A 21,101-nucleotide genomic window follows, 5' to 3' on the forward strand; every position below is an offset into this window, starting at 1 on the left:
CATCACACATCTCCACCCTGATGAAAGAAAGCAACAAAACAACTTTCTTTTTCTTACAGGAAACTTAAGAAGCAATTTTACCCAGCCAAGTTCTTGTCAACTCTTACACAGAAGCAATAGAAAACCTCCTGAGTTAAAACATTACAAACTGGCATGGGATGCTGACGGCCCCAGACAGGAGGGCTCTGACTAAACCTTAAACCTTGAAAAAGTTAGCTGACTTTAATAGGGGCCCTAACAGCAAAGATTTCACACCATGGGGCCCCAAACTGGACACTCATTCTTGAGAATGGGGACAAAACATTACTTAGTGGGTTTTTTTTGTATTTTTACTCTTCAGTTAGGCTGGAAAATATATTTTTAAAATATCTTGACTATTAAACTTTGTAATGAGCCAACTTTCCGGTGATTTAATTTTTTTCTTGAATAGCATAATAATGGATGTAATACTACAGTATTAAGTATTAGTATAAACTGTATTTGTGTCGCACCTTTCCTACATTAGATGCAGCAATGAATATAGTAGAGAATGCAACATTAAAAAGACATAGCACACTGTCATATTCGTGTGTGTGTGTGTGTGTGTGTGTGTGTGTGTGTGTGCGCGCGTGCTATTAATAGCCATTGCTCAATCTTAACTCTAACCCCGGCCTTGGCCTTTTCCCCAGTATTTCCTTCATGCTGGACCTTGTCTCAGTGTCACTGAGGGTAAAGGTCCTCACACACCTTCTGTCACAGCAACATGTCATTTTCAACATTTGATACTTGATGTGACAACCAAGTAGTCCAGCTACTGGGTCCAGATTTCTCCTTAGTCATTAAAGGTCCACACAGTTTAACATATTCACCATCATACTTGCACTTGACCATGTCGCTGAGCTAGTTTGCTGTCTCTGTCATGTAGCTGTCAAGTAGTACCTCACTCTACAGCAGAAAACAGCTCTTCAAAATAACAGCTCCATGCCAGAAATTTGCTGTCCTTCAAAATAAAGTGCATTTTTTACAAAGTTGACACACTTGTGAGTCACTTGTGGTCCTTTCAGAATGGGCCCGTGATCCACTTTTGGACCACGACCCACCAGTTGGGAACCACTGCGATATGGAATCAGTTCATGTGTTTTTCAGGAGGCAGCAGACACTATCACTGCGGCTGATTTCAACAATATTCAGTAACTTTACATTTGGAAATTTGATTGCAAAGAAGAGCCCATCACCTGACACTAAAACCCTGCACTAAAAGTCAAAGTAATACTAAGGAGAAAGTATGTAAGTGCATTTTGTGTGACTGATTTTCAGAAGAAAATATTGCACTTCTGACTACTAAAAAAGACAATATGGCTGGAAAATGTAGTGACTATAAATACAGGGAGTAGAGGGGCTAAACTGAGGCCACTGCTAGAAACCCTACACTACAGCTAATTTAAGAGCACGTTTCAAGAGGGCCACAGCGGACTGTCACCCTATCGCTGTCAAGTCTCGCAGATTGGATTTTAAAGACTTCAAAGTGTCAACCTGGCCTCCAGATTCCCCAGATCCCAATCTGAATGAGCATCTGTGGCACGTGCCATTAACCCACCTCACAACCCACTGGACTAAATGGATCTGCCGCCAACGCACTCAACGAGATCCTGTGTCCATGCCTCCACAGGTCAGANGGGGGGGGGGGTACTTGGTCTGAAATGGTGTTTGAGTGGGTGGAACATGTCAGGTGGTATCCACATGAATGCCAGAACCAAAGGTTTCCCAGCAGAACATGGCACTGGAACAAAATAATCAAAGTTATTCACTTCACCTGTCAGTGGTTTGAATGTTTTGGCTGATCGGTGTATATCTGAATAAAGACTTAGCTTCTTTATACTAGTTTTGTGCTATTTAGGTAACCTCATTACCATATTTAGGTAACCTTTAGGTAACCATTCCTTTCAAATCCGCCCACAGGCAGGTTTGAAAGGAATGTTTTCTATTGATCTAAGGATGCGAAGGAGGGGGAGGTGCGGGTGGAGGCCAGCTGTGTAGTACAGTAGGGTGGTGTTCAGCTCCAAACTACAGTGGTTCTCCCAAGACTCCAAAGTCACATTTACTTCATCAAATCCATCCAATACTTTTACTCCCCTGGCATATTCTGTTGTAGCATGTTCGCAATTTTAAGGCTCAGCAGCTGTGTGTTGTCTAAGTAAGGTGTCAAGGTGAAGCTAATCTTAACCACAGAGGCCGAAGCTTTGTCACGAGCTGGGTATACACTGTGTGATTTTGGGCTGTCCCAGACGAAAGATGACCAGCATGAAAGAAATCTTTGGTTGTGGCTCTAAAACAGTGGTCCTACATCTTGCAATCAGAAATCTGGGATGACCATCTCACTGTGTGACTGCTGTTATGACCTACATCTACTAACCATGCAGCTCGCCATGGAGGCAAAATACGGTTAAGGAAATGTGTGGGATTCCAGCAGAGAGGAAAACCTTGTGGAGATGTGGCAGCAGAAGCTTTGGACGTAGCACGAAGCATGGAAGGAAGTAGCGGTAGAGGTGCAGCTGACAGGCGAGCAACCTAGCAGCTAGCAAACACACACACAATCACACAGCAGTTATAGTGCCCACAAAACTTTAGGTTATTTAAAAATGTGACCCTCTAAGTTGGGCTTCACAGTTGGAGAAGTAATACCCAGAGCAGCACTCAGTATGGGAAGCTGTTGCATCGTATAGCCTGTGATTCAGTAGGCACTGTCATCGTACAGTCTGCATACATCAAACTTGATGTCGTACCCAAGTTTATTAGATCCTTATCAGAGGCTTTACATGTATTATCTTAATGCAAAAAGTAACTGGAAGTGAAATACAAGTTGTGGAGTAAAAAGTACCTCAAAATCCCACATATGGTATCTGAGATGTACCTGAAGTGATCACGAGACGAGTTTGAATACCAGAGTACGCTGCTAATTACAGAGCCATGTCCCAGATGATTGCCGCTAACAAAAAGCAGGACAAAGAAACGTATTTCTGACAGAATAACAGATGCAACAGTGCTGATACTTGCACCGAGTTTTATTGTACACAACCCCAGTCACAGAGTGACATGGCGAACCGGCTACAGGTCACACTGTTTCTGTACAGCCAGAGAGAATATGAAATTTGAGGTAAACAGAAGAAAGGAAAATAAACTCTATTGGCGTACGCAAGTTTCTTTTTAATGGTGTCTTTAAAGGTATACTAGGCAGGATGTACCTCAAAAGTAGTAATCCCTCTTGATCATCACTTATGACGCACTAGAGGTGTGTGGTGGTGTTTTTATCTGCACTCTCCCTGTATTGTCATGTTTTCTTCTTATCTTTCTGTGTTCAGGATGTTCCTGGGTGCAGCTCCCAGCTAATACCAGCACACAAGGAAGTTGAAGACTTTATAAAATAGTAGCAACCAGGTCGTATCAGCACATATCCAAGAGGAAGTTATGGAAATTGTGGACAAAGTGCTGGGAAAAAAAATGCAAATATAGTGAGGAGAAGTGGACAGAGCTCGCTCCAAAACAAGATGAATCTGTGATTGGGTTTCACTTTCATTTCCTCTGGTGAGCCCTGAAGGATGATGGGGAAGAAGAGGTATGGCTAAGTGCCAGTGGTTAGCTTTGTCAGCTTGTTTAAGTATCAGCTTTTCCATTACTGCAAATGTAGCTTTCCTTTGTCAATAGCTTGGAGTGTACGTACAAGCAGTGTCGGGAGGAGGGGCCAAAAGAGAATGTTGTAACTGGCATTCCTGCATAGTATACCTTTAAATATCAGGACTGGGGTCGATCAGCTTAGAAATAAGGACATACTGTGTTTACAATGACTTCATTTAAAGTCCCTCTCCACTCAAGAATGTTTTTCTTACGTTTATGGCCCCAAAATGTCTGACCTCACGTTCTTCTACTGAAGGGGACAATGTCTGTGCACTTCCCTAAAATCTGACATTCAAACATAGCTCGGGCGAGCTAGATAAGGTGTGTCAGTAATACGAAAGCCAATTGCTGTCGAATATAGGAAACTCTCGTTGTCAGGGGAACAGATGTCAACACAACTCTGGAAAAGAAACCTGAAACCTCCAGCGCAGAGCGGACCTGGCAGTACAGAGAGCAGAGTTAGCATAGTGAAAGTTCTGACAGTAGACATGGTAGAGATGTAAACTGGACCCTGGAGTTTCTTTCCGCTAGCTAGCCGGTCTGACTGAGGCTCGAACATGTATGGCTGAATCGCTTCAATGGTTTCTCTAAAGCTAGCCATGTTTCACTGGAAACAGAATTGTTTTTATTATGCGGGAAAACCACGTTAGACAAAATACTAGTTTAAGTATTTATACTTCAAAACGTGTCTGGAGTGGGACTTTAAAGACTTCAGTCATGTTCAAATTACTGTCTTAACCATCTGTTTGCTTGTGGATCGACTCCAGTCCGTCCATGCATAAATGTGTCTGCTGACAGGAGAGAAGTGTAGCTACAGTCATGAGTAATGAGGCAGTGAGCCAAAGGTTTATCATGAAGACCACCGTGTATGTCTCAGTGTCTGAATGAGTTTCACACTACAGGTGAGTCAAGAGCAAATTAAAAAAAAAAAAAAGACGTCAGCTCACCATTTTAATTCGACTTAATATTCACAAGAGGTCACTGTGTCAAAAGGCTGAAAAACATCACACACACTCACACACATTATCTTTAAGTTCAACAAATGTAGGACTTTCTCAAAGTGCATCGCTGCTGAACAGACAAATGAGGCGCTGGAGGCGTCAGGCACAAACTAAAGTCTTCCAACGTGTTGTAATCATGGATGTATAAAGAGCACTGGATCCAGCGTTGAAGGTGGGGCTCCTGTAAAGACTTCCTGAATGTAAAATTACCCAGATCTTCTACATGGTTGAGCCCACACAGCAGAAACAATACAGGCTTTTGCGAGACAAGTGGCTAACTTCTGGTTTAGCACTCCGCTAACTTAAATCAGAAATGACTGAATGATTGAAATGATTTAATGGTGCAGCCAAACAGTGTTATTACACTGTCATGATTAAATCTTTTTATCCCCATTCAAGTCAGTGGAGCGCTTAACGGGAAGTAGCCAGCTTGTGGGCCACACCATGTAGAAGCGGTGCCGATCATTATTAACTTTATAAACGGTAATTAATCTTTTCTGGCTTAATGCACCACTGAGTAACTTACATGGGATGAAAAGGGCCCCACGTTCAACGCTGTATCCAGTTCTCTTTATACATTCATGCCAACAGCATCATGTGACGGATCCGGAATCGTCTTCAAAGCTTAGCACACTTCCTGGGGGCTTGTTTGTAATATGCCCTCTGGCAGCCATATTAGAGGTCCACAACTTGTTTTGAAGGGTCACACGCTTAGCCTGTACAAAAATATTGACTGTAAGTACCATGACATCGCCGATTCGTTTGCGGACTCCTGTTTGAAGCCTTGAGCTTGGCATTTCGGCTGTTGCTATCCTGGATTTCTGGAGTTAGAGGTGACCCAAAGTGGCACTGCCCTTGAATATGGGCACTTTTAAACCTTAATAAAATTTAAACAGGTGATTTATATAAACATTCACCCCCTGTGAAGGTTTCATGAAAAGGGAAGTTAGCTGTAGAGGCTGAAACTGGCTGTAAACATGTTTATGGTACAAGCTTGTTGGCTTTATCAGCTTGTTGGTGTAAGCACTTACTTTGGTAAATTAGCCTGCTAGCTAATGATTAACATTCACAGACTGAAGAAAAGTCACTATTACTGCTTGAGGCAGTCATGTCTGCTTGAGAAAAGCAGCTGCAAAGGATCCAGTATCAGCGTCCAAGTCCATACTGGAAGCCTCACTGATGGCATTGATTATAACCAGGCACTGGTGCCACTGTAATGTTGAGTAATGGGAAAACATGCCCTTTCTATTGACAATGCTCCTTTTCCCCCCTCATATGGCATTTTAGGAATTTAACTGATTAGATCCAGAGTGCCAAATGAAGAAGTTGCCTGTGGACACTTGGGTAGGAGATATGGCTGACAGAGGGATCAAACCCTGGATCCTCTCTTTACACAATGTTGCTGTAACACGTAATCTTTTTGGTAGTTTGACAGCGATACGTCAGTAAGAAAGTCCTACATTTTCATCATTCATCTGTTTTTTTTTTGCTGCTGCTGAGATTTAGCAGAGATGGTGAAGACGATGGGTTGTCGTCATCACTGTAGAAGAGCAGAGAGATGACAACGCAGGAAGCAGAAAAATGGCTGACTCTTCGTCTTTGTGTTTTCGCTTTTTTTCCCAAACATTTGTTTATTCTTCACATTGCTCCCAGAAACAAGCCTCGTCCTGTTCCTCCAAACACCCTTCCCTGGAAGTATGCACTTGCACTCTCTTGCCCTATAAGTGGCCTTTCTCAAAAAGAGATTTTTCAATACATAAACGCAGGCTGTCAGGGCACGACATCTGCCCTTCCATAGTCTCTGCCCTTTAGAAACAGATAAGTGTACAGCTGGAGCAAAGAGATTTTTACTGTTACATTAATCAGAGAAGAAAAACCTTGGTTCATTTTAAGTCAGTGAATATGTGCACAAGTGCATACTTTGGGGTTGGGGTATGGTTAGATATTGGGACATAGCCTTCACGACAGAGCAGCATGCTAGCAGCCAGCCCAGGAGCCCAGAGTCCATGTCTCTCTTCCAGATGTCTGGGAGAAGCCTTATAGCACAGAGACAGACAGGAGAGGGGTGCTAGCTAGCTAGCAGGGCAAGCTAGCTTAGTTAGCCGCCCAGGCCTCCAGGTCCGCCATGTCATCCTCGTCTTCTTCCTCCTTCTTCTTGGCTAAAAAAGGAACACACAGACATAAAGCATTATATTTAATTATGTTATTGTGCAGATATTTGTGATGTGGACAATATGTGTGAATTAAATCGAATTTTTATTTAGTGACGTATCGTACCTGGTCTAGCTGGTAGTGATGTAGATGGTACACTGGGTAGAGGAACGTCCTCTGTTCCTTCGATTTCCAGAAGATTTTTATCCAGCTCTTCCTGTTCCAGATCCTCCAGCTCAGCCATAAGCTCATCCTGAACACACACACACACAAGTAAGTAATCAAGAAACCAGGTATGTGCAGGCGTACCACACAGACTAATTAAAGGATGAATAAATTACCATCTGTATATCACATTTCAAGTGGTCTCCGTTCAGTTATTTGGTCCGCACCAGGGTTTGACTGACAGCTTTAACACCAGTCCGAACCATACTAACCACGCAAACGGGCCTAAGCTATTTTCAACCGAACAAAAAAGGTGAGGAGTGGAAGCACCTTTATCTATGCTCATGCTCTCGTCAAAGCTCGACTCCATTGACTAAACAGTAATTTTAGTTTGTTTGTGTTACTGTGTGACTTTGCTGAATCCGAACTAACCCTTTCAAACACCAGTCACACAATAACACAAACAAACTAACCGATCGAGGCAGTGATAGACCAGCAGCTCCTGTGTTTAGTGAGGTAAAATCACTATCTTTGTCAGTGGAGGGCTGTGTGTTTGGGAAGTACTGGATTCCTTTAATGTTATAATGAAAGACTAATTTCTTTCATCTGAATTTAGAGTTTTCTCCATTTGATTCCAATGCCAGCAGCTACAACTGAAAGTGTATATTATCGTGTTTGTTATTAATTATTCATGACAGTTGGGCAGAGCTCAAGAGATACACTACATATGATACTGCACTCTTCACCAAGTCAAGTCTCTGCAGCGTTTTGCCTTCATGTCTAAAGTTAAGTCCATTTGCTTGACATTTTTACAACTCGCGTCCCACTTGTGTCCAAGTCTCACGTCTACAGCCCTGCATTGATAAATATTGTAACACATGTACTGTAAAAAGTGTCATGCAGGGGTCCTAATATTAATATTAATATTGATACTAGAGTCTATTAGAGCTTGTTTGGTTAATGAATGAAGCTGTACAAAAATTGTTGCAGCTGTGAGGTTTGTCTCTGACTAATTGATGACGTTTAACCCTGAACTCTCCCCTGATAGTTCCAGGGCCATCAGAAAGTACAACCCCATCTGGTTCGTCTGGTTGAAATGCAGGTAAGATTCCAGATTTCAGGAAATTGTTTTGGTCCATGTTCTTACCTCGTCATACTCTTCTCCGAAACCAATCGGTCTGGAAATTACATCTGAGATTTCTTGGGCCACTTCCTGTTGTTCTGTGATGTCCGCCATCAGTTCGTCTACTTTGTTGATGTCCCTGTGAAACAGAAGGACACGAAGAGAGAGATGACATCAAAACGGATGCATGAATACAAATGGCTCTGCACAAACCAAGAAACTGGTGTCTATAAGATTCTTGGACGATATGTTTATCTCCCGATTCAATACTATCATGATACTTGGGTGCCGATTCAATATATATTGCTATTTTTAAGTATTGCAATTTGTGATTTTTGTTTGCATTTTTAAATACTGGCCAACGGGAAGAGGCTGAATCATACACTTCTAGAGACAGTTTATCATGAGGTATAGTTACAAAAACAACGTCAGCCAGTCTTTTATGTCAGCAGCATCATATAGCGCATGGAAAAGTGGTAAATAGACTGGTAACTGTTTTAACCCCAGCAGGATACCAACCCTGGACCTCCCGCATGAAAGACAAGTGCTCTAGCCACTACATTAGGGAAGCCCATTACACTAAGGTAGGACGGGAGGACAGTGGCCCCACTGGTTTGTTTCCTATAAAGTTCAGAGTTAGTCAAGAAAAGAAAACTAAAACTACACCAACATGGCAACATTTTGGATTTGAAGCTGCACAGGCCTTTTTGAGCTAAACTTATGTCGGACCCTATATTTCTCTTTATTCCGGTCACTCACTTTGAAAGCGTCACGATGGACGAGGAGCGGCTGATTCTTGAAAGTGAAATGAAGACTAATCTTTACAATTCCTCTTAATTTCACTACAAAAGCACGAATGAGAAAAGAATTAGCTAGCCAGGAACCCCGCAGTCCCTCTGCCCCTCCCCACCACTAGGAGACTATTCGCCGATAGGAGAGCGGGAGGAAGCTCTGGAAACGGACCTCCAGTAGCTGTTGCAACTTGAATTTAGCAAACCCCAGGGCCGGGGTACCCAGCGGGCAGGGTCTAATGTGTGTAACGGCAGCAACAGAAAGTTTGCTAATCCGTTTTTCTGCTTTCTCGCATCAGACTTTTTTTTCCTTGAAATGGATATGACAGCACATTACTTCCTGACCACCACAATAAAAGTGGCAACTTCTTTCCACCTTCGCATTTGAATTCTATCAATTCAGGCATAAAATAATAAATTATGAAAATCTTAAAAAGAAACATTACAATACACGAGGGAATCAGTGTTTTTCCCCACCCCATCACTTAGCAAAGGCAAACAAAGAACAACAAAAGGCAGCTGATTATAAAAGGAATAAGACAAGAAAATCTATAAACTTAAACTCATAATACTTAAAATAACCTCAGCAGCACCCAAAAAAATCTAACCTGTAACTAAATGTCTCTTACATGTGTTGGTGTGCAGCCTCCATTGCCTTGGCTGCAATGCTCATGTTCTTGAGCACTTCTGTGTTGGTGTTGGCATTCTCTAGCGCCTCCCTCTGGAATTCAATGGTAGACAACGTCCCGTCGATCTGATGCAGCTGCTTCTCATAGCGCTTCTTCCTTTTCAAGGCCTGCAGAGCCGCTGGACAGAAAAAGAAAGGACGGATCAAAGTTTGGTCAGGAGACAGATACAAGGCTTTTTCTTTTAGGAGTAAATTTGTGTTGAAAATGTTAAGTATGAGACAATGAGACAAAGACCAATAGACACATATCTGTTGAATGCAGCAGCAGCAGCTTGCTTTGCATGTCTGAGGACAAATAAGGAGCAGGTAGAGCTGCGCTGCTGCAAGATGAGCTTCAGTGAAATGTTTGCATGATGAATTACAGTGTTTGTCCTAATGGAGCAGGACTCAGTTAATCTGATAAAATCCCGTCTGAGCCAAATCTCTGCCTGCAGACGCAATATGCTTTGGACAGACTACTTTAAGTTTGTCCTCTCTCTAGCATCTCATCGAGCTCACAGAGATCTGGTCTTATCTGAAACAACAGAGATGAAAATATTTGGTAGACCTGAGGCTGCTGTTGGATTAGCTGGATTTAGTAGCTGGATTTCTATCACTGGAAAGAACAGCTTGACTGAGTATGACAAAGTGACTTTTGTAGTATTAGTGCTGAAACAATTAGTTGATTAGGCCTAATTAATTAGGCGATTCTCAAAGAATTCATGGACAAGTACTTCACATTGATCGCTTGAGACATTTATGAAGGAAAAATGACAAACTTTACTGGTTCCAGCTTCTCAAATGTGAGGATTTTTTGAACTGATGATAGTAAACTAAACTTCTTTTGGTTTTAGACTGTTGGTTAGACTAAACATGACATCAGCTTGGGCTCATGGAAATTGTGATTGTCCCTTTTTACTTAATTCTGACAGAGTGCTCCAGGGATCCTTGTCAAAATACCAATGTGACTTTTCCATTGGATTAAATTTCGGATTATTGCAGAAAATAAGCGCTGTGGCAAATAAGTTTATGATACTTTTGATTTGTTCACAAGATAATCTTCACTACTTCACTACGTACTACTTTTTTTGAAGCCAAAATGCATTTGCCAGAATTAAAAAGCGAACATTAGTCTATAAGCTAACTACACCACAGTCGCATGACCTAAGACCTTTTAAAGACACACAAAAGCATCAAAATTCTCAAGTAGGGTATTTATAGACATCTTTTATGTTATAGAACAAAACGTTAAAGTCTCTTAAGCTTGTGTCAACCACAGAAGAACCCATTGACAGACTAAACAATTAATTCTGCAATTTTACTACTTAAACTTGAGTTAACTTATTGCCAACTAACATTCTATCAATTAACTAATACACTAAATATTACAGGTCTCTGTTGTGTATTTATTTTTTCATTGACTGTATATCCTGTATTAATCATTTCAGTATATGTGTCCACAATATGTTTTGGCACTTGCCTTCCTCTATGTGGTTTAACTACACAGGAAAAAACCCATCTAAACCAGAACACAGGGAAATCCCCTTTGGTTCTGATAAGGGAAAGCACCTCATCCACAGAGGCGGTGACTTAAACCTGCTAAGTCATACGTGACGAGGGAAGTGGGTGATGAAGTCACAAGAGATAAGAATGTATGCTGGAGTGTGTCTGGATTACAGCTTCGGTTTGGAACCAAGATTAGAAGATGCAGTTACATACGGTTTAGCTTTGAATAAAACTCAAAGATCAGGATTTGACGTTAAAATAGTTTCCACTTGCTGTCACCCTTTTGAGCGGCAACCGATTTTTTTGTATATGTGCGTACAGTAAAATACACAGTTATAATCTTTGTTTTCATCTTGCTTCGCTGCTGCTATAGTGATGCTTTCCCTGTCCGAGATCTGTATCATGCAAATGTCCACACAAAGTCTTTCTGTTTTAAGCAGGTTCTTATTTAAAGGGATAGTTCAGATCATTTGAAGTAGGGCTATATGAGATTCTTACCCATACTCACCAGCTTCTGTGATCAGTGAGCTAAAATTATTTTTTTTGTCAACAGAGTATGGAATTTTGACGAGAGCATAAATGGGAAACTAAAGCCTTTATCACCTTGCACGTCAGAAAGGGCTGTCTGTGTTTAGGTAAAGCAGTGAAAATATTTTCAGTATCGAGTATACTAAAACTGATGTTGATTTTTTAGGGGGAGTTCATGGCGGACTTTGCGATATCAGCAAATATTGTATCGTTGTCCAAAGAATCGATATAATATCATGAAGTAGGGAGGTGCGATATTGGATTTTTTTTGCCCGTATTGATCTGCTGATATGTAACAACTCATGTCGATATATCCACTTTTTTCCCAACCTAATTTCAGTGATCATCAAATCTCTTCTGTGGTGGAATTAACACCATATTATGCCTGTATACCCTCATTGTGATGACCCACCGGCAGATGAAGACATGAAATACAATACTTATCAATGTATGTAATATTCATTCATGGGACAAGATAAGAAAAATAATCTTGGCCAATTCTGATTAATTTTGAAGCTGATATTGACTGATACCAATGACATGATATTATTGCGCATCCCTATCATGAAGAGACTTGTGATTTACACCCCGAATTCCCATCAGCCTCCACTGTACTTTGTGTTTAGTGCTAATTAGCAAATGCCAGCAAGCTAAAACACTAAACTAAAGCCCAATCAGTCTTCTTTCAGCACTGGCAGATGATGTCATTTAGCAACTTCTAGCGACTTTTAGGACAGCCAATAGCTACTTTTCTTACTGAGGAGTTGGCAACAGTGCAGTGACGTCCTCCGAGGGAAGCCGCGGCTGGTCAGTCCTTCGGCGATTCTCTCATAAGTTGGCCCGTCCTTCACCGTTCCCGTCATTTGACGGTTAAGGGCCTCTTAGTTTGCGAGGACAAGGAGGACGCACAATTCCTTGTCTCCCCAGTTGCTCATCTTTACAGTGTCTGTCAGGTTTACGTTTCCCTCTTGCTACTAGCTGCTCATTTCTGCTATCAGCTGTTTCCTGTTAGTTCACCGCCAGTGGGTCGCACGTGCAGCGTCATCAACAGCTCCTCCCACAAGTCATCAACAGCTCCTTCCGTGGCGGAGGGCGCCTCCTTCTTTTTAAACCAAAAAGGTTCCGCTAATATGTCTACCCCTTTGGGCGGAAAACTGGCCACCTTGGATCAACTCGCCAATCCAGCCCAAAACAGCCCAACATTCGCTGAAAATCTGGCAGTGTAAAAGGGGCTTAAGACTGTGAACATGGGAAACATCATAACAGCTTTACATCAATTTGTTAGCATTGTCATTGTGAGAAGGTTTGCCTAGCCATGTTAGCATCTAGCTCAAAGCAACATTGTGCCTCAGTACAGCCTCACAGAGCCGCTAACATGACACAACTTTTTTTTCTATTAAAAAAATGAAGCCAAGGTTCTCATATATTGCACGCAGCTGTACACGAACTTCTTAACTGAAACTGAAAAATTATAATCCATCAGAACATTTCAGATATAGAAAAAAGACGAATCTTTATCAATCTACACAAACAACTCTTTATCGATCTACTGACCAGACTGGTTGGTCTGGTCCACCAGGAGCCAGAGAGCAGCTGACAGTTCCTGTTTCATCTGATTATTCTGGCACCTGGCTCTATCCCTGGACTGATAACATCATTACCCATCACACACAGCATAATTAGATCATCTCGGTGGCAGAGCTGCATTCAGACCACACCCTTGAATTATAGGTCACCTTTTGTGACCCTTTGTTTTTCCTGTTGTCCTGCTTTTTTCTCCTGACTGCTTCAAACCTCATTTTTCAGTAGCGACTCTACACGTCAAGTATGATTTACGAGTACAGTCTGTTTTCTGTTGCGTTGTCACTTTTATCAACTGCAATGTAAGATATACTTGTCAGTGACAGGGCTGGAGGCTTCCTCACCATTATTACTGGAAAAATGAATCCATTAACTGGGCTTTTTAGACGGCCTGAAGTCAAACAGCGAGAGGTAGGTGCAGTATAGCAGTTAATTGTGTAAACACCAAAATCTGAGAGAGCCATCGTGCAGATGCTGGTAGGGTTTGGTATGTTTGCTTTCAGGAATTAGAGATTGTGTGTATTGTTCTTCATCTCCCAAGAAGAGGGAGGCTGACTTATAGGATGAACTATGTTGAAAATCAGGTTTAAGAGTTGAAAGCTGATTAAACACGTGTGAGGAACAGTTACAGGACTTTTAAAACCAGTTATAAATGAGCCATTTTTCCTGGAAAGAGTTTATGGTTGCATCATAGATCTCACTGCAACCTCAGTGGGAATCTGGCTGTATGTAATCAGGGGTGTATCATATTATCTTCCCACAATTATTGTGGCTGAAAATATCACAGTAAATAGTCTTATCACAACATTTTAAAACTCTCCTGAAATACTTTTAATAGCTAAATAACAGTAAAATTACAAAACAACGTGTTTGCCTTGAACTTTAACCAACTTAACAAATAGTTGGACTCTGCAAAGGCACCAACATAGCATACACTTTACACACTATCAACAGGAGCTGGCTGGTTTTAATGGTAAAAATAAATTTTATAAGGCCAAACGTGTGTTAATGCACAAAGAACGACGAGCTACACCACGAGGCGAATGCAAATATGTGACTTGTCTGACCTGTGCGAGTGGTGTCCCACACAAAATATGAACCTTCACTGTGGTCAGAGCTGACGCAGTAAGAACACTGGTACAAAAGTGCTTGCACGCAGCTAATCAAAATAAAACTGGTCGTGAAGTGCTGCATTCACAGCCTTCTATGGTAGCATACAGGAATTGTTGTTGGTGTTATTATAATTAGAAGCAATCAGGCTTGTGTGGCAGTATGGTGTACCAGGGTTTTTGGGGTAACCTTATGACCAGGGGGACCAGAGAGAGACAGCAGGGGAAACAACATATTTATTTACATCTAACTTGGTAAAATATGGATTTATTTGGTACAAACCAGAGGTGGTGATTGTTGAAACAGTGGACTAACTACAGGACTAACAAAGCCAACTACAACAACTTTGGTTTTATTTTGTTTGTCGGGTTTGACTGAAGTGTGTTTTACAATGACTTAACAGGGCAATTAAGCTAGTCTTGGTTCAGCGAAAGAGAAACTTTTTGTTTAATAAGGCAAATAGTTGTAAGAATATTTCCTGTCATGACATTTTGTGAGTTTAACCTGTGCACAAATACAATCATATACTGTATACTCTGGTGAAACGCTTGGTATCAGTCACCTTTAAACCAGTATACTGGCACATCTCTATATGTAAGTAACACTGAGTAAGTGACACTACATGCTGCGAACATATTGAGTAACACTTTCAATCAATGTAGACTGCCTGAGAGGGTTGACAGATTCTGACTGAAGGTTGACTTGACAGTCAATCGTCTTGTTGACTCTTCCCCAAACAGTCTGAGTTGAAACAGGACGAGCGTCCCCTCAGTTAACCTGAACAAAAAGGTAAAGAGGCCATGTCTGCATGTTTCCCTCATATTGTGTTCTCATGTCATCACCATCCCTGTTCTTCAAATGCAGATGAACTAATTCAGGCTAACAAGCAGATATCAGGGAAAATGAATCCTGTTTATTTTCATCCAGCTGATTTGGTTCTTTGAAAGCAGTTTCAGGATTGATTTGATAACCCTGGATGCAGTGCGCTCTTTTTTCAAATAAAGGTAAAACTATTGGAGAGTTGAAACCATGAGCAGCATGCAAATGATTGGCTAACTGCTGATCATGTGATTGTGGATACATGAGGTAGGTGTGATGAGAATCGGCCCAGCATGCATTGATTTAATACATTCAATCACAATCTCATTTTATAAGTATTCCTGCATTGTTACGGGTGTCAATTTGTTCGAAATTTTGCTCAGCAATAGGCGTTTTCAAACTGGAGAAAGTTTTATTATATTTCTAAGAACGCCACTTTTTATTGTGTCCACACTGCCAGAGCTAGAAACAATCGTGGTTCTTAAAAGGCTGCTTTGATGGACTTTTTCAGCTCCTATTTCAGAGGAGGCTTGAGTGATGTAAATGTGTATTGATTGGTCCAGACCTAAGTGTATTGCAACTGGTTGAACACACGAACCAATGCAGCAATGTTAACCACCATTTAAAAATAAATAAATAAAACAAATGACCATTGGCTGTGTCAGCAACAGGCAACACTAAACACAAACCGATGGTGGAAACGGACCGATGATGAAGTCCAGGTTCAACTGAACATATCTGCGACGGGGAAATTACACCACAAAGCATTCATTATAACAAGAATTGGAAACTTTTTGTCTATATGTCACCGGGACCCGTGGATTCCTAAATTAACCAACCACTCAATAGATTATTATTGTTTGGCTGGTGAGTGGAGCAAATCCAACAGCCACTTGCAGATTTTACCAGCACATGGCTGGTGTCTGGTGCTAATTTACAACCCTAATTATGACTATATCACATTAAACACAATGTTAGTACAATTTGCACTACAATTTGCACAAAAAACCCACAAATTTTATTGGGGACCCACTCAAATAACCTCCTGTGGGTTCCAGGGACTCACTACAATGAAAACCTTACAACATCTCTGACTCTGTTATTCACGTATGAAGAATGAGGCAGTGTACATCCTGTACTGCTTCCAAAACCACCACAGGGTTAACAAGTGTTTATACTGAGAGTCATTTCAATTACAACCAGTTCCAAACTAACGAGAACCAGATTTTTTTGTTGTTTATTTAATCATTTTAAGCCTTTTAAATGGGCTTGTAAATTCCTGAAAGCAACGTTTGGTTCGCTGCACCTCTGTCTTCATTGCTGGCGAACCCACATGAACAGAGTTACGGTTGACTGGAGCACGTGCTGAAAAGTATGGCTAAGAAATGAGGAAGCTCGCTTCACATGACAAAGAATGTGACAGGAAGTTTAAAACATGTTATGTGTGTGCCTTATTCATTAAGACATCCCACAAAACTGTGAGGGAATTACCTTTATTCTTTGAATTTAGGTTTCTGGAAAAAATTAAAGGACGACTCTGACTACGTTCAGACTCAAAATCAAGCAGTTTTCACTGTATAAATTTGAAGAATCAACAAAATTGAAGTCCCACATTTGCACACCTTGAAGTAGCTACATTTCTAAATAGCTGAGGTGCAAACGTTGGTAAGTTTAGCTATGATCCCAATGAGCACCACAAAGCTTCAGATCTAAGAAGCTGAGAGTGACTTTTTCCTTTAAATTATGACAGCACAGTGTTATTTCTGTAAACGGTCTATTTATGACCAAAGCATTTACAAGTAATACAGTTAAAATGGAGAAAATATGAATTTGCTGCGTTGCGAGTCAATTTAAAGGGATACTTTGCCGATTTTCAACCAGCTTTGTGTCATAACAACGTGGGTAGTATGTGTAAATGAACTGTGCACTTCAGCTGACCAGTGCCCAGATCTTCCTGCTCATCTCCCAGCTCAAATCTGCTGGGCCTGATGCTCAAACTATAGATTGTTCTTCCTCATTTTCATAGGCCCGCCACCACGAACACAGAGTATAAAAGCCGATCAAGAGACAAAACCACCCCCCATCTCTCTCTGGTCTCTCAAACACAAACCAAAATCCAATTAAACTGTAAACTAGGCAGTGCTGATCGAATGTAAACCAATACTGTGTTACTGTATTGCCTATTTCTTGCCTAAAATGTTGTCAGAAACACATTTCAGCGCAGCGTTTGGCTCTAATATGACAGTGCAGTGCTGATTAAAGATGAACCAAGGTTCTGTTACCATGTTGCATATATCATCCCTCAAATGTTTTCAGACACACGTTTTAGTTTACTGTTAAACTAAACTTACAGATTGTTTGTTGCCGACTGGTTGCCATATTGTTCCTGTGTCAAAACAGACAAGCTCGCGTTACATCACCTAAAAGTGGAAGTGTTTCTTGGTCCAGTGCAGGTATTTGGAGGTTTTCTACTTCTTGAGCGAAAGCAAATGTGTCTCTGTTTTCTGGCCATGTAGCACTAACATCAAAACTCATTGACTGATGATTGATTCTCCTCTACAGACAGCCCAGTTTTATGAAAAGACCATCTTTAATAGCTGTGAAATACTTCTTTAAGTAGTGCTCCTAAAATTTTCAGCAGGAAGCATCGGTGCTGCTTGTGGAAAAATTGGAGACAGACTCTTTGTAAACTCCATGCTGGCAGGAGGCTGCAGTCCACCAGGATCCAAACCTCATGCTACAAAAACTGCTTCTTCCCATCTGCAGCTGGCCTTTTCCTGCACAAGACTTTTTAATTCTTTTTAACAGCTAGGATATACAGTTGAGGTCAAAAGTTTACATACACTCATAAAGAACACGTTTGTCATAGATAGGGTTGCGACTGCATGAAATTTGTATGGTACGATAACTATCTCAGGAAAACAGCCATCCACAAGCGTCTGGTTGAATCTCTGACCGCTGCTCTTGAGCGAATCGGTGCAGTTCAAATAAATTTGTCGGCTATCTGTCATAGACTTGTTTCTGCAACAAAGTCAAAGTGCTCTTGATGAGGTTAAAGTCAGTACTTTGGGAACCTTAATCTAATCATTTAGCCATTCTGTTACCACTTTTGATGTGTGATTGGGGTCATTGTCCTGTTGGAAAACCCAACTGCATCCAAGTCTTCTGGCTGATGATTTTAGGTTTGGGGGCTTGTTTCTTGCACGGCAGCCTCCACACCAACACCTGTTTAATTCATCGCAGAGCTGTTTTTCAGTGGTTCTTGGTTGACTTTTGACCATCCTGACCAACTTTCTCTCTTGCGATTTCTTTCTGATCGTGGCACTGACACCTCTGTGCCATGCACTTCATACCTACAATTGTTTGCACAGTTGATCAGGGAACTGTAGCTGCTTTTAAATGGCTCTAAGTGACTTTCCTGACTTTTTAAATTCAGTGATGCTGTTTTTCAGATCCATACTGCGCTCCATTGTAGTGTTTGTGGCTGAATCTAATTTGTGTATCAAACAGGCCCAGAGGGCTCAGAGAAGTCTCCTGCTGTAAGCCCGTTTTACACTGCCTAGTCAAAGCGGGAATATTGCGCCATTATAACATCTTGCTGTTCTGTAAATAAGGTACGATTGCAGCATGGGGGGGACAGAGTTGTCTTGCCACTGAGCCGTGTGGGAAGTTGTGGGAATGTAGGTAGTAACAGTGCAGAAACAACTTCTGTCTGAATGACAGCCGGCAGGACGGGATCAGTGTAGCTGGCAGCAGCTAGCGGCCACTCATAGAAGAAGAAAAGTGTCCGAAAATGTCTGCAAACTGGAAAAACAATGAGGTCCAGGAGCTCCTTAGCCTCCGAATAGAGGACGAGATCAGCCACCATATAACAGGGATGTTAAATAATTGTTACTGCCATGTTGTCCCATTGCTTTTGTTTATAAAGCGCTGCCAATGTGTACATTATATGTCACACTGGGGGCCGACATTCTTGTGGCACGTCATGCCCTTCACGCTTCTTCTGATTATGCAATGCCTGCATCATGCTATCTTAAATCACACACAGGAGCCACTGCTGTTTGGTTCTGTGTAAAAAGCAAAGGCGGCATGAAGATGGGACCTTGTGGCAGATCTATGGCACGATCTCTGTGTCACAAGAAACAAAGAGGCCGTGCCACAAAGCTAATTTGTGTGACACAACTTTGTACATCACCAAACTTGATAATTCAGGTTGCTCTATGTGTATTTTTGACCCTGCAGATTGCGCACACTTTCAGATAATCCATGATAAATTCATTACTGTTCTTTGTGATAAAGTAGTAGGAGCTTTAGTCATTTCATCACAGAGAAATAAAAGTTGTGGATATTTGGGGAACTTGACACTGCCATGACAAACATGTTCCTTACAAGTGTGTGTAAACTTGTGACCACAACTGTACTGTACACCTTTGATGTTAAGCTGTCTATATTTATGTTCTTGACTGTTGCAGTACTTTACCTCTATTTTTTATACTTTATGTTTTTATTGTATGCTTCAAACACAAAGGCCAGTTCCTTTGTGTAAACCTACTTGGTAATAAATCTGAATTTCATTGTGGTTAATAACTTTTTTTTAGCTCCTTCCTAGTTTGATCTGTGGGCTCTCTGTGTGGTCATGTAATACTTCAGCATGATCCCTGTGCTGTCATAAAAACACACATTTAAAATGGAGTCAGGGGACCGTGTGGACTGACAGGTAAATTCAGGTAAATGTAGCCTGACAACTGCCAACTTCCCGGTTCCTCCTGTGCCGTTAGCCTGCGGGCTAAACTAACAAACTAACTTAACTAATTAACCCTCCAAATCACTTCAGGAGCTTCTTCCTCACCTCGTTTGTTTTTCGTGCCGTTCTTCTTCGCCGTTAAGAGCTCCTGCTCCACTTTCTTCTCTAGAAATTCCTGTTTTTTGGCCAACATCTCCTCGGTCTCTCGGAGTTTCTGGATAGCCTCCTGAGGTGTCGGCGCTTTTCCACTCTTCCCCCCGCCGCCGAATAGCCTCATTATACCCGACATGTTGTTGTTAAATGTAAACAATAACGGCTGTGTTAACCGTACAAGAGCAGCCGGTACTTCGTGATACCGGACAGGGTGTCGTTAAATCGCTGTGTTGTCTTTTCTCGTCAGCTATCGTCGCCTCGCGGGAGGGCTGCCGCCGCTGCTGCTGTTGTTGTTTTCTTCCCTTCTTCCGCTCTTCCAGAAAGGCCTCGTGATGTCATTACGTCAGCGCTGTTACATGACTCATACGTGAGTTCAGTGCGTGAGACAGCATGGGATTTCCCAAAAGAGCAAACAGTGTTTTTTGGGGGGGGGTTTTTCAAAGATTATCGACGACGGTCGTTTGTTACATAATATTTGTCGTTTACAGACATGAATGATTAATATTTTAATGATTTAATTTTTTTTATATATAGATTAAAATCAAGACTAGTCCATACCCATTGAGTGCACAGTTGCCCACGTACAGTTTCACATGGTGTGTGTTTGGGATACAGGTCACAGGAAATTGCAGATTAAATAGTCAGCTGAACCCATTAAGAAGAGCAATGTATTCAGACAGAGATTTTGTGGATTTGATAGTACGATTGCTTTATTGAAAGTACAGTAGTACCATTGCCAATAGTGGGATAGTTAGTGGGCTAAAACTGTACATTAGTAGTTGAGGTAGCACGTTGAAAGGCAGATAGTTAAAGTGTTTATATGTTGTATTGACTTAAAAGTGGGGCGCACTGGTAGTTCACATGGGAAACACAGATTGACCAAGTCAGTGAGTAGAAAAACGTGGGACGGACAGAATGACACGCTGACAGTTTCCATGACTATGTACAGCATACCATACCATGACTTAGTCATACCAACAAAACAACAACATTGGTCCACAGGGGGAGCCACAGCGGTCGGTCAGATTTTAGCCATTTTTAAGCGTTTTTCTGTTGTTATAGCGCCACCCAGTTGCCAATTAGAGTTAAATTTCTCCAGTCACCTTGAGGC

General features: G+C 41.5%; 1 protein-coding gene across 1 annotated transcript; it reads right to left on the reverse strand.

Moving 5' to 3' along the window:
* Positions 1-3,023: 3,023 nt before the first annotated feature.
* On the reverse strand, positions 3,024-20,322 carry chmp4ba (charged multivesicular body protein 4Ba). The gene is made up of 5 exons (XM_050039455.1): positions 19,943-20,322; positions 9,512-9,689; positions 8,116-8,230; positions 6,930-7,056; positions 3,024-6,811 (listed from the first exon to the last, which is right to left on the reverse strand). The coding sequence occupies exons 1-5, from the start codon at positions 20,124-20,126 to the stop codon at positions 6,747-6,749; spliced, it is 669 nt and encodes a 222-aa protein (XP_049895412.1). The 5' UTR covers positions 20,127-20,322; the 3' UTR covers positions 3,024-6,746.
* Positions 20,323-21,101: the final 779 nt, after the last annotated feature.

Source organism: Epinephelus moara, chromosome 24, assembly GCF_006386435.1.
Source record: "Epinephelus moara isolate mb chromosome 24, YSFRI_EMoa_1.0, whole genome shotgun sequence".
Classification (NCBI taxonomy): Eukaryota; Metazoa; Chordata; class Actinopteri; order Perciformes; family Serranidae; genus Epinephelus; species Epinephelus moara.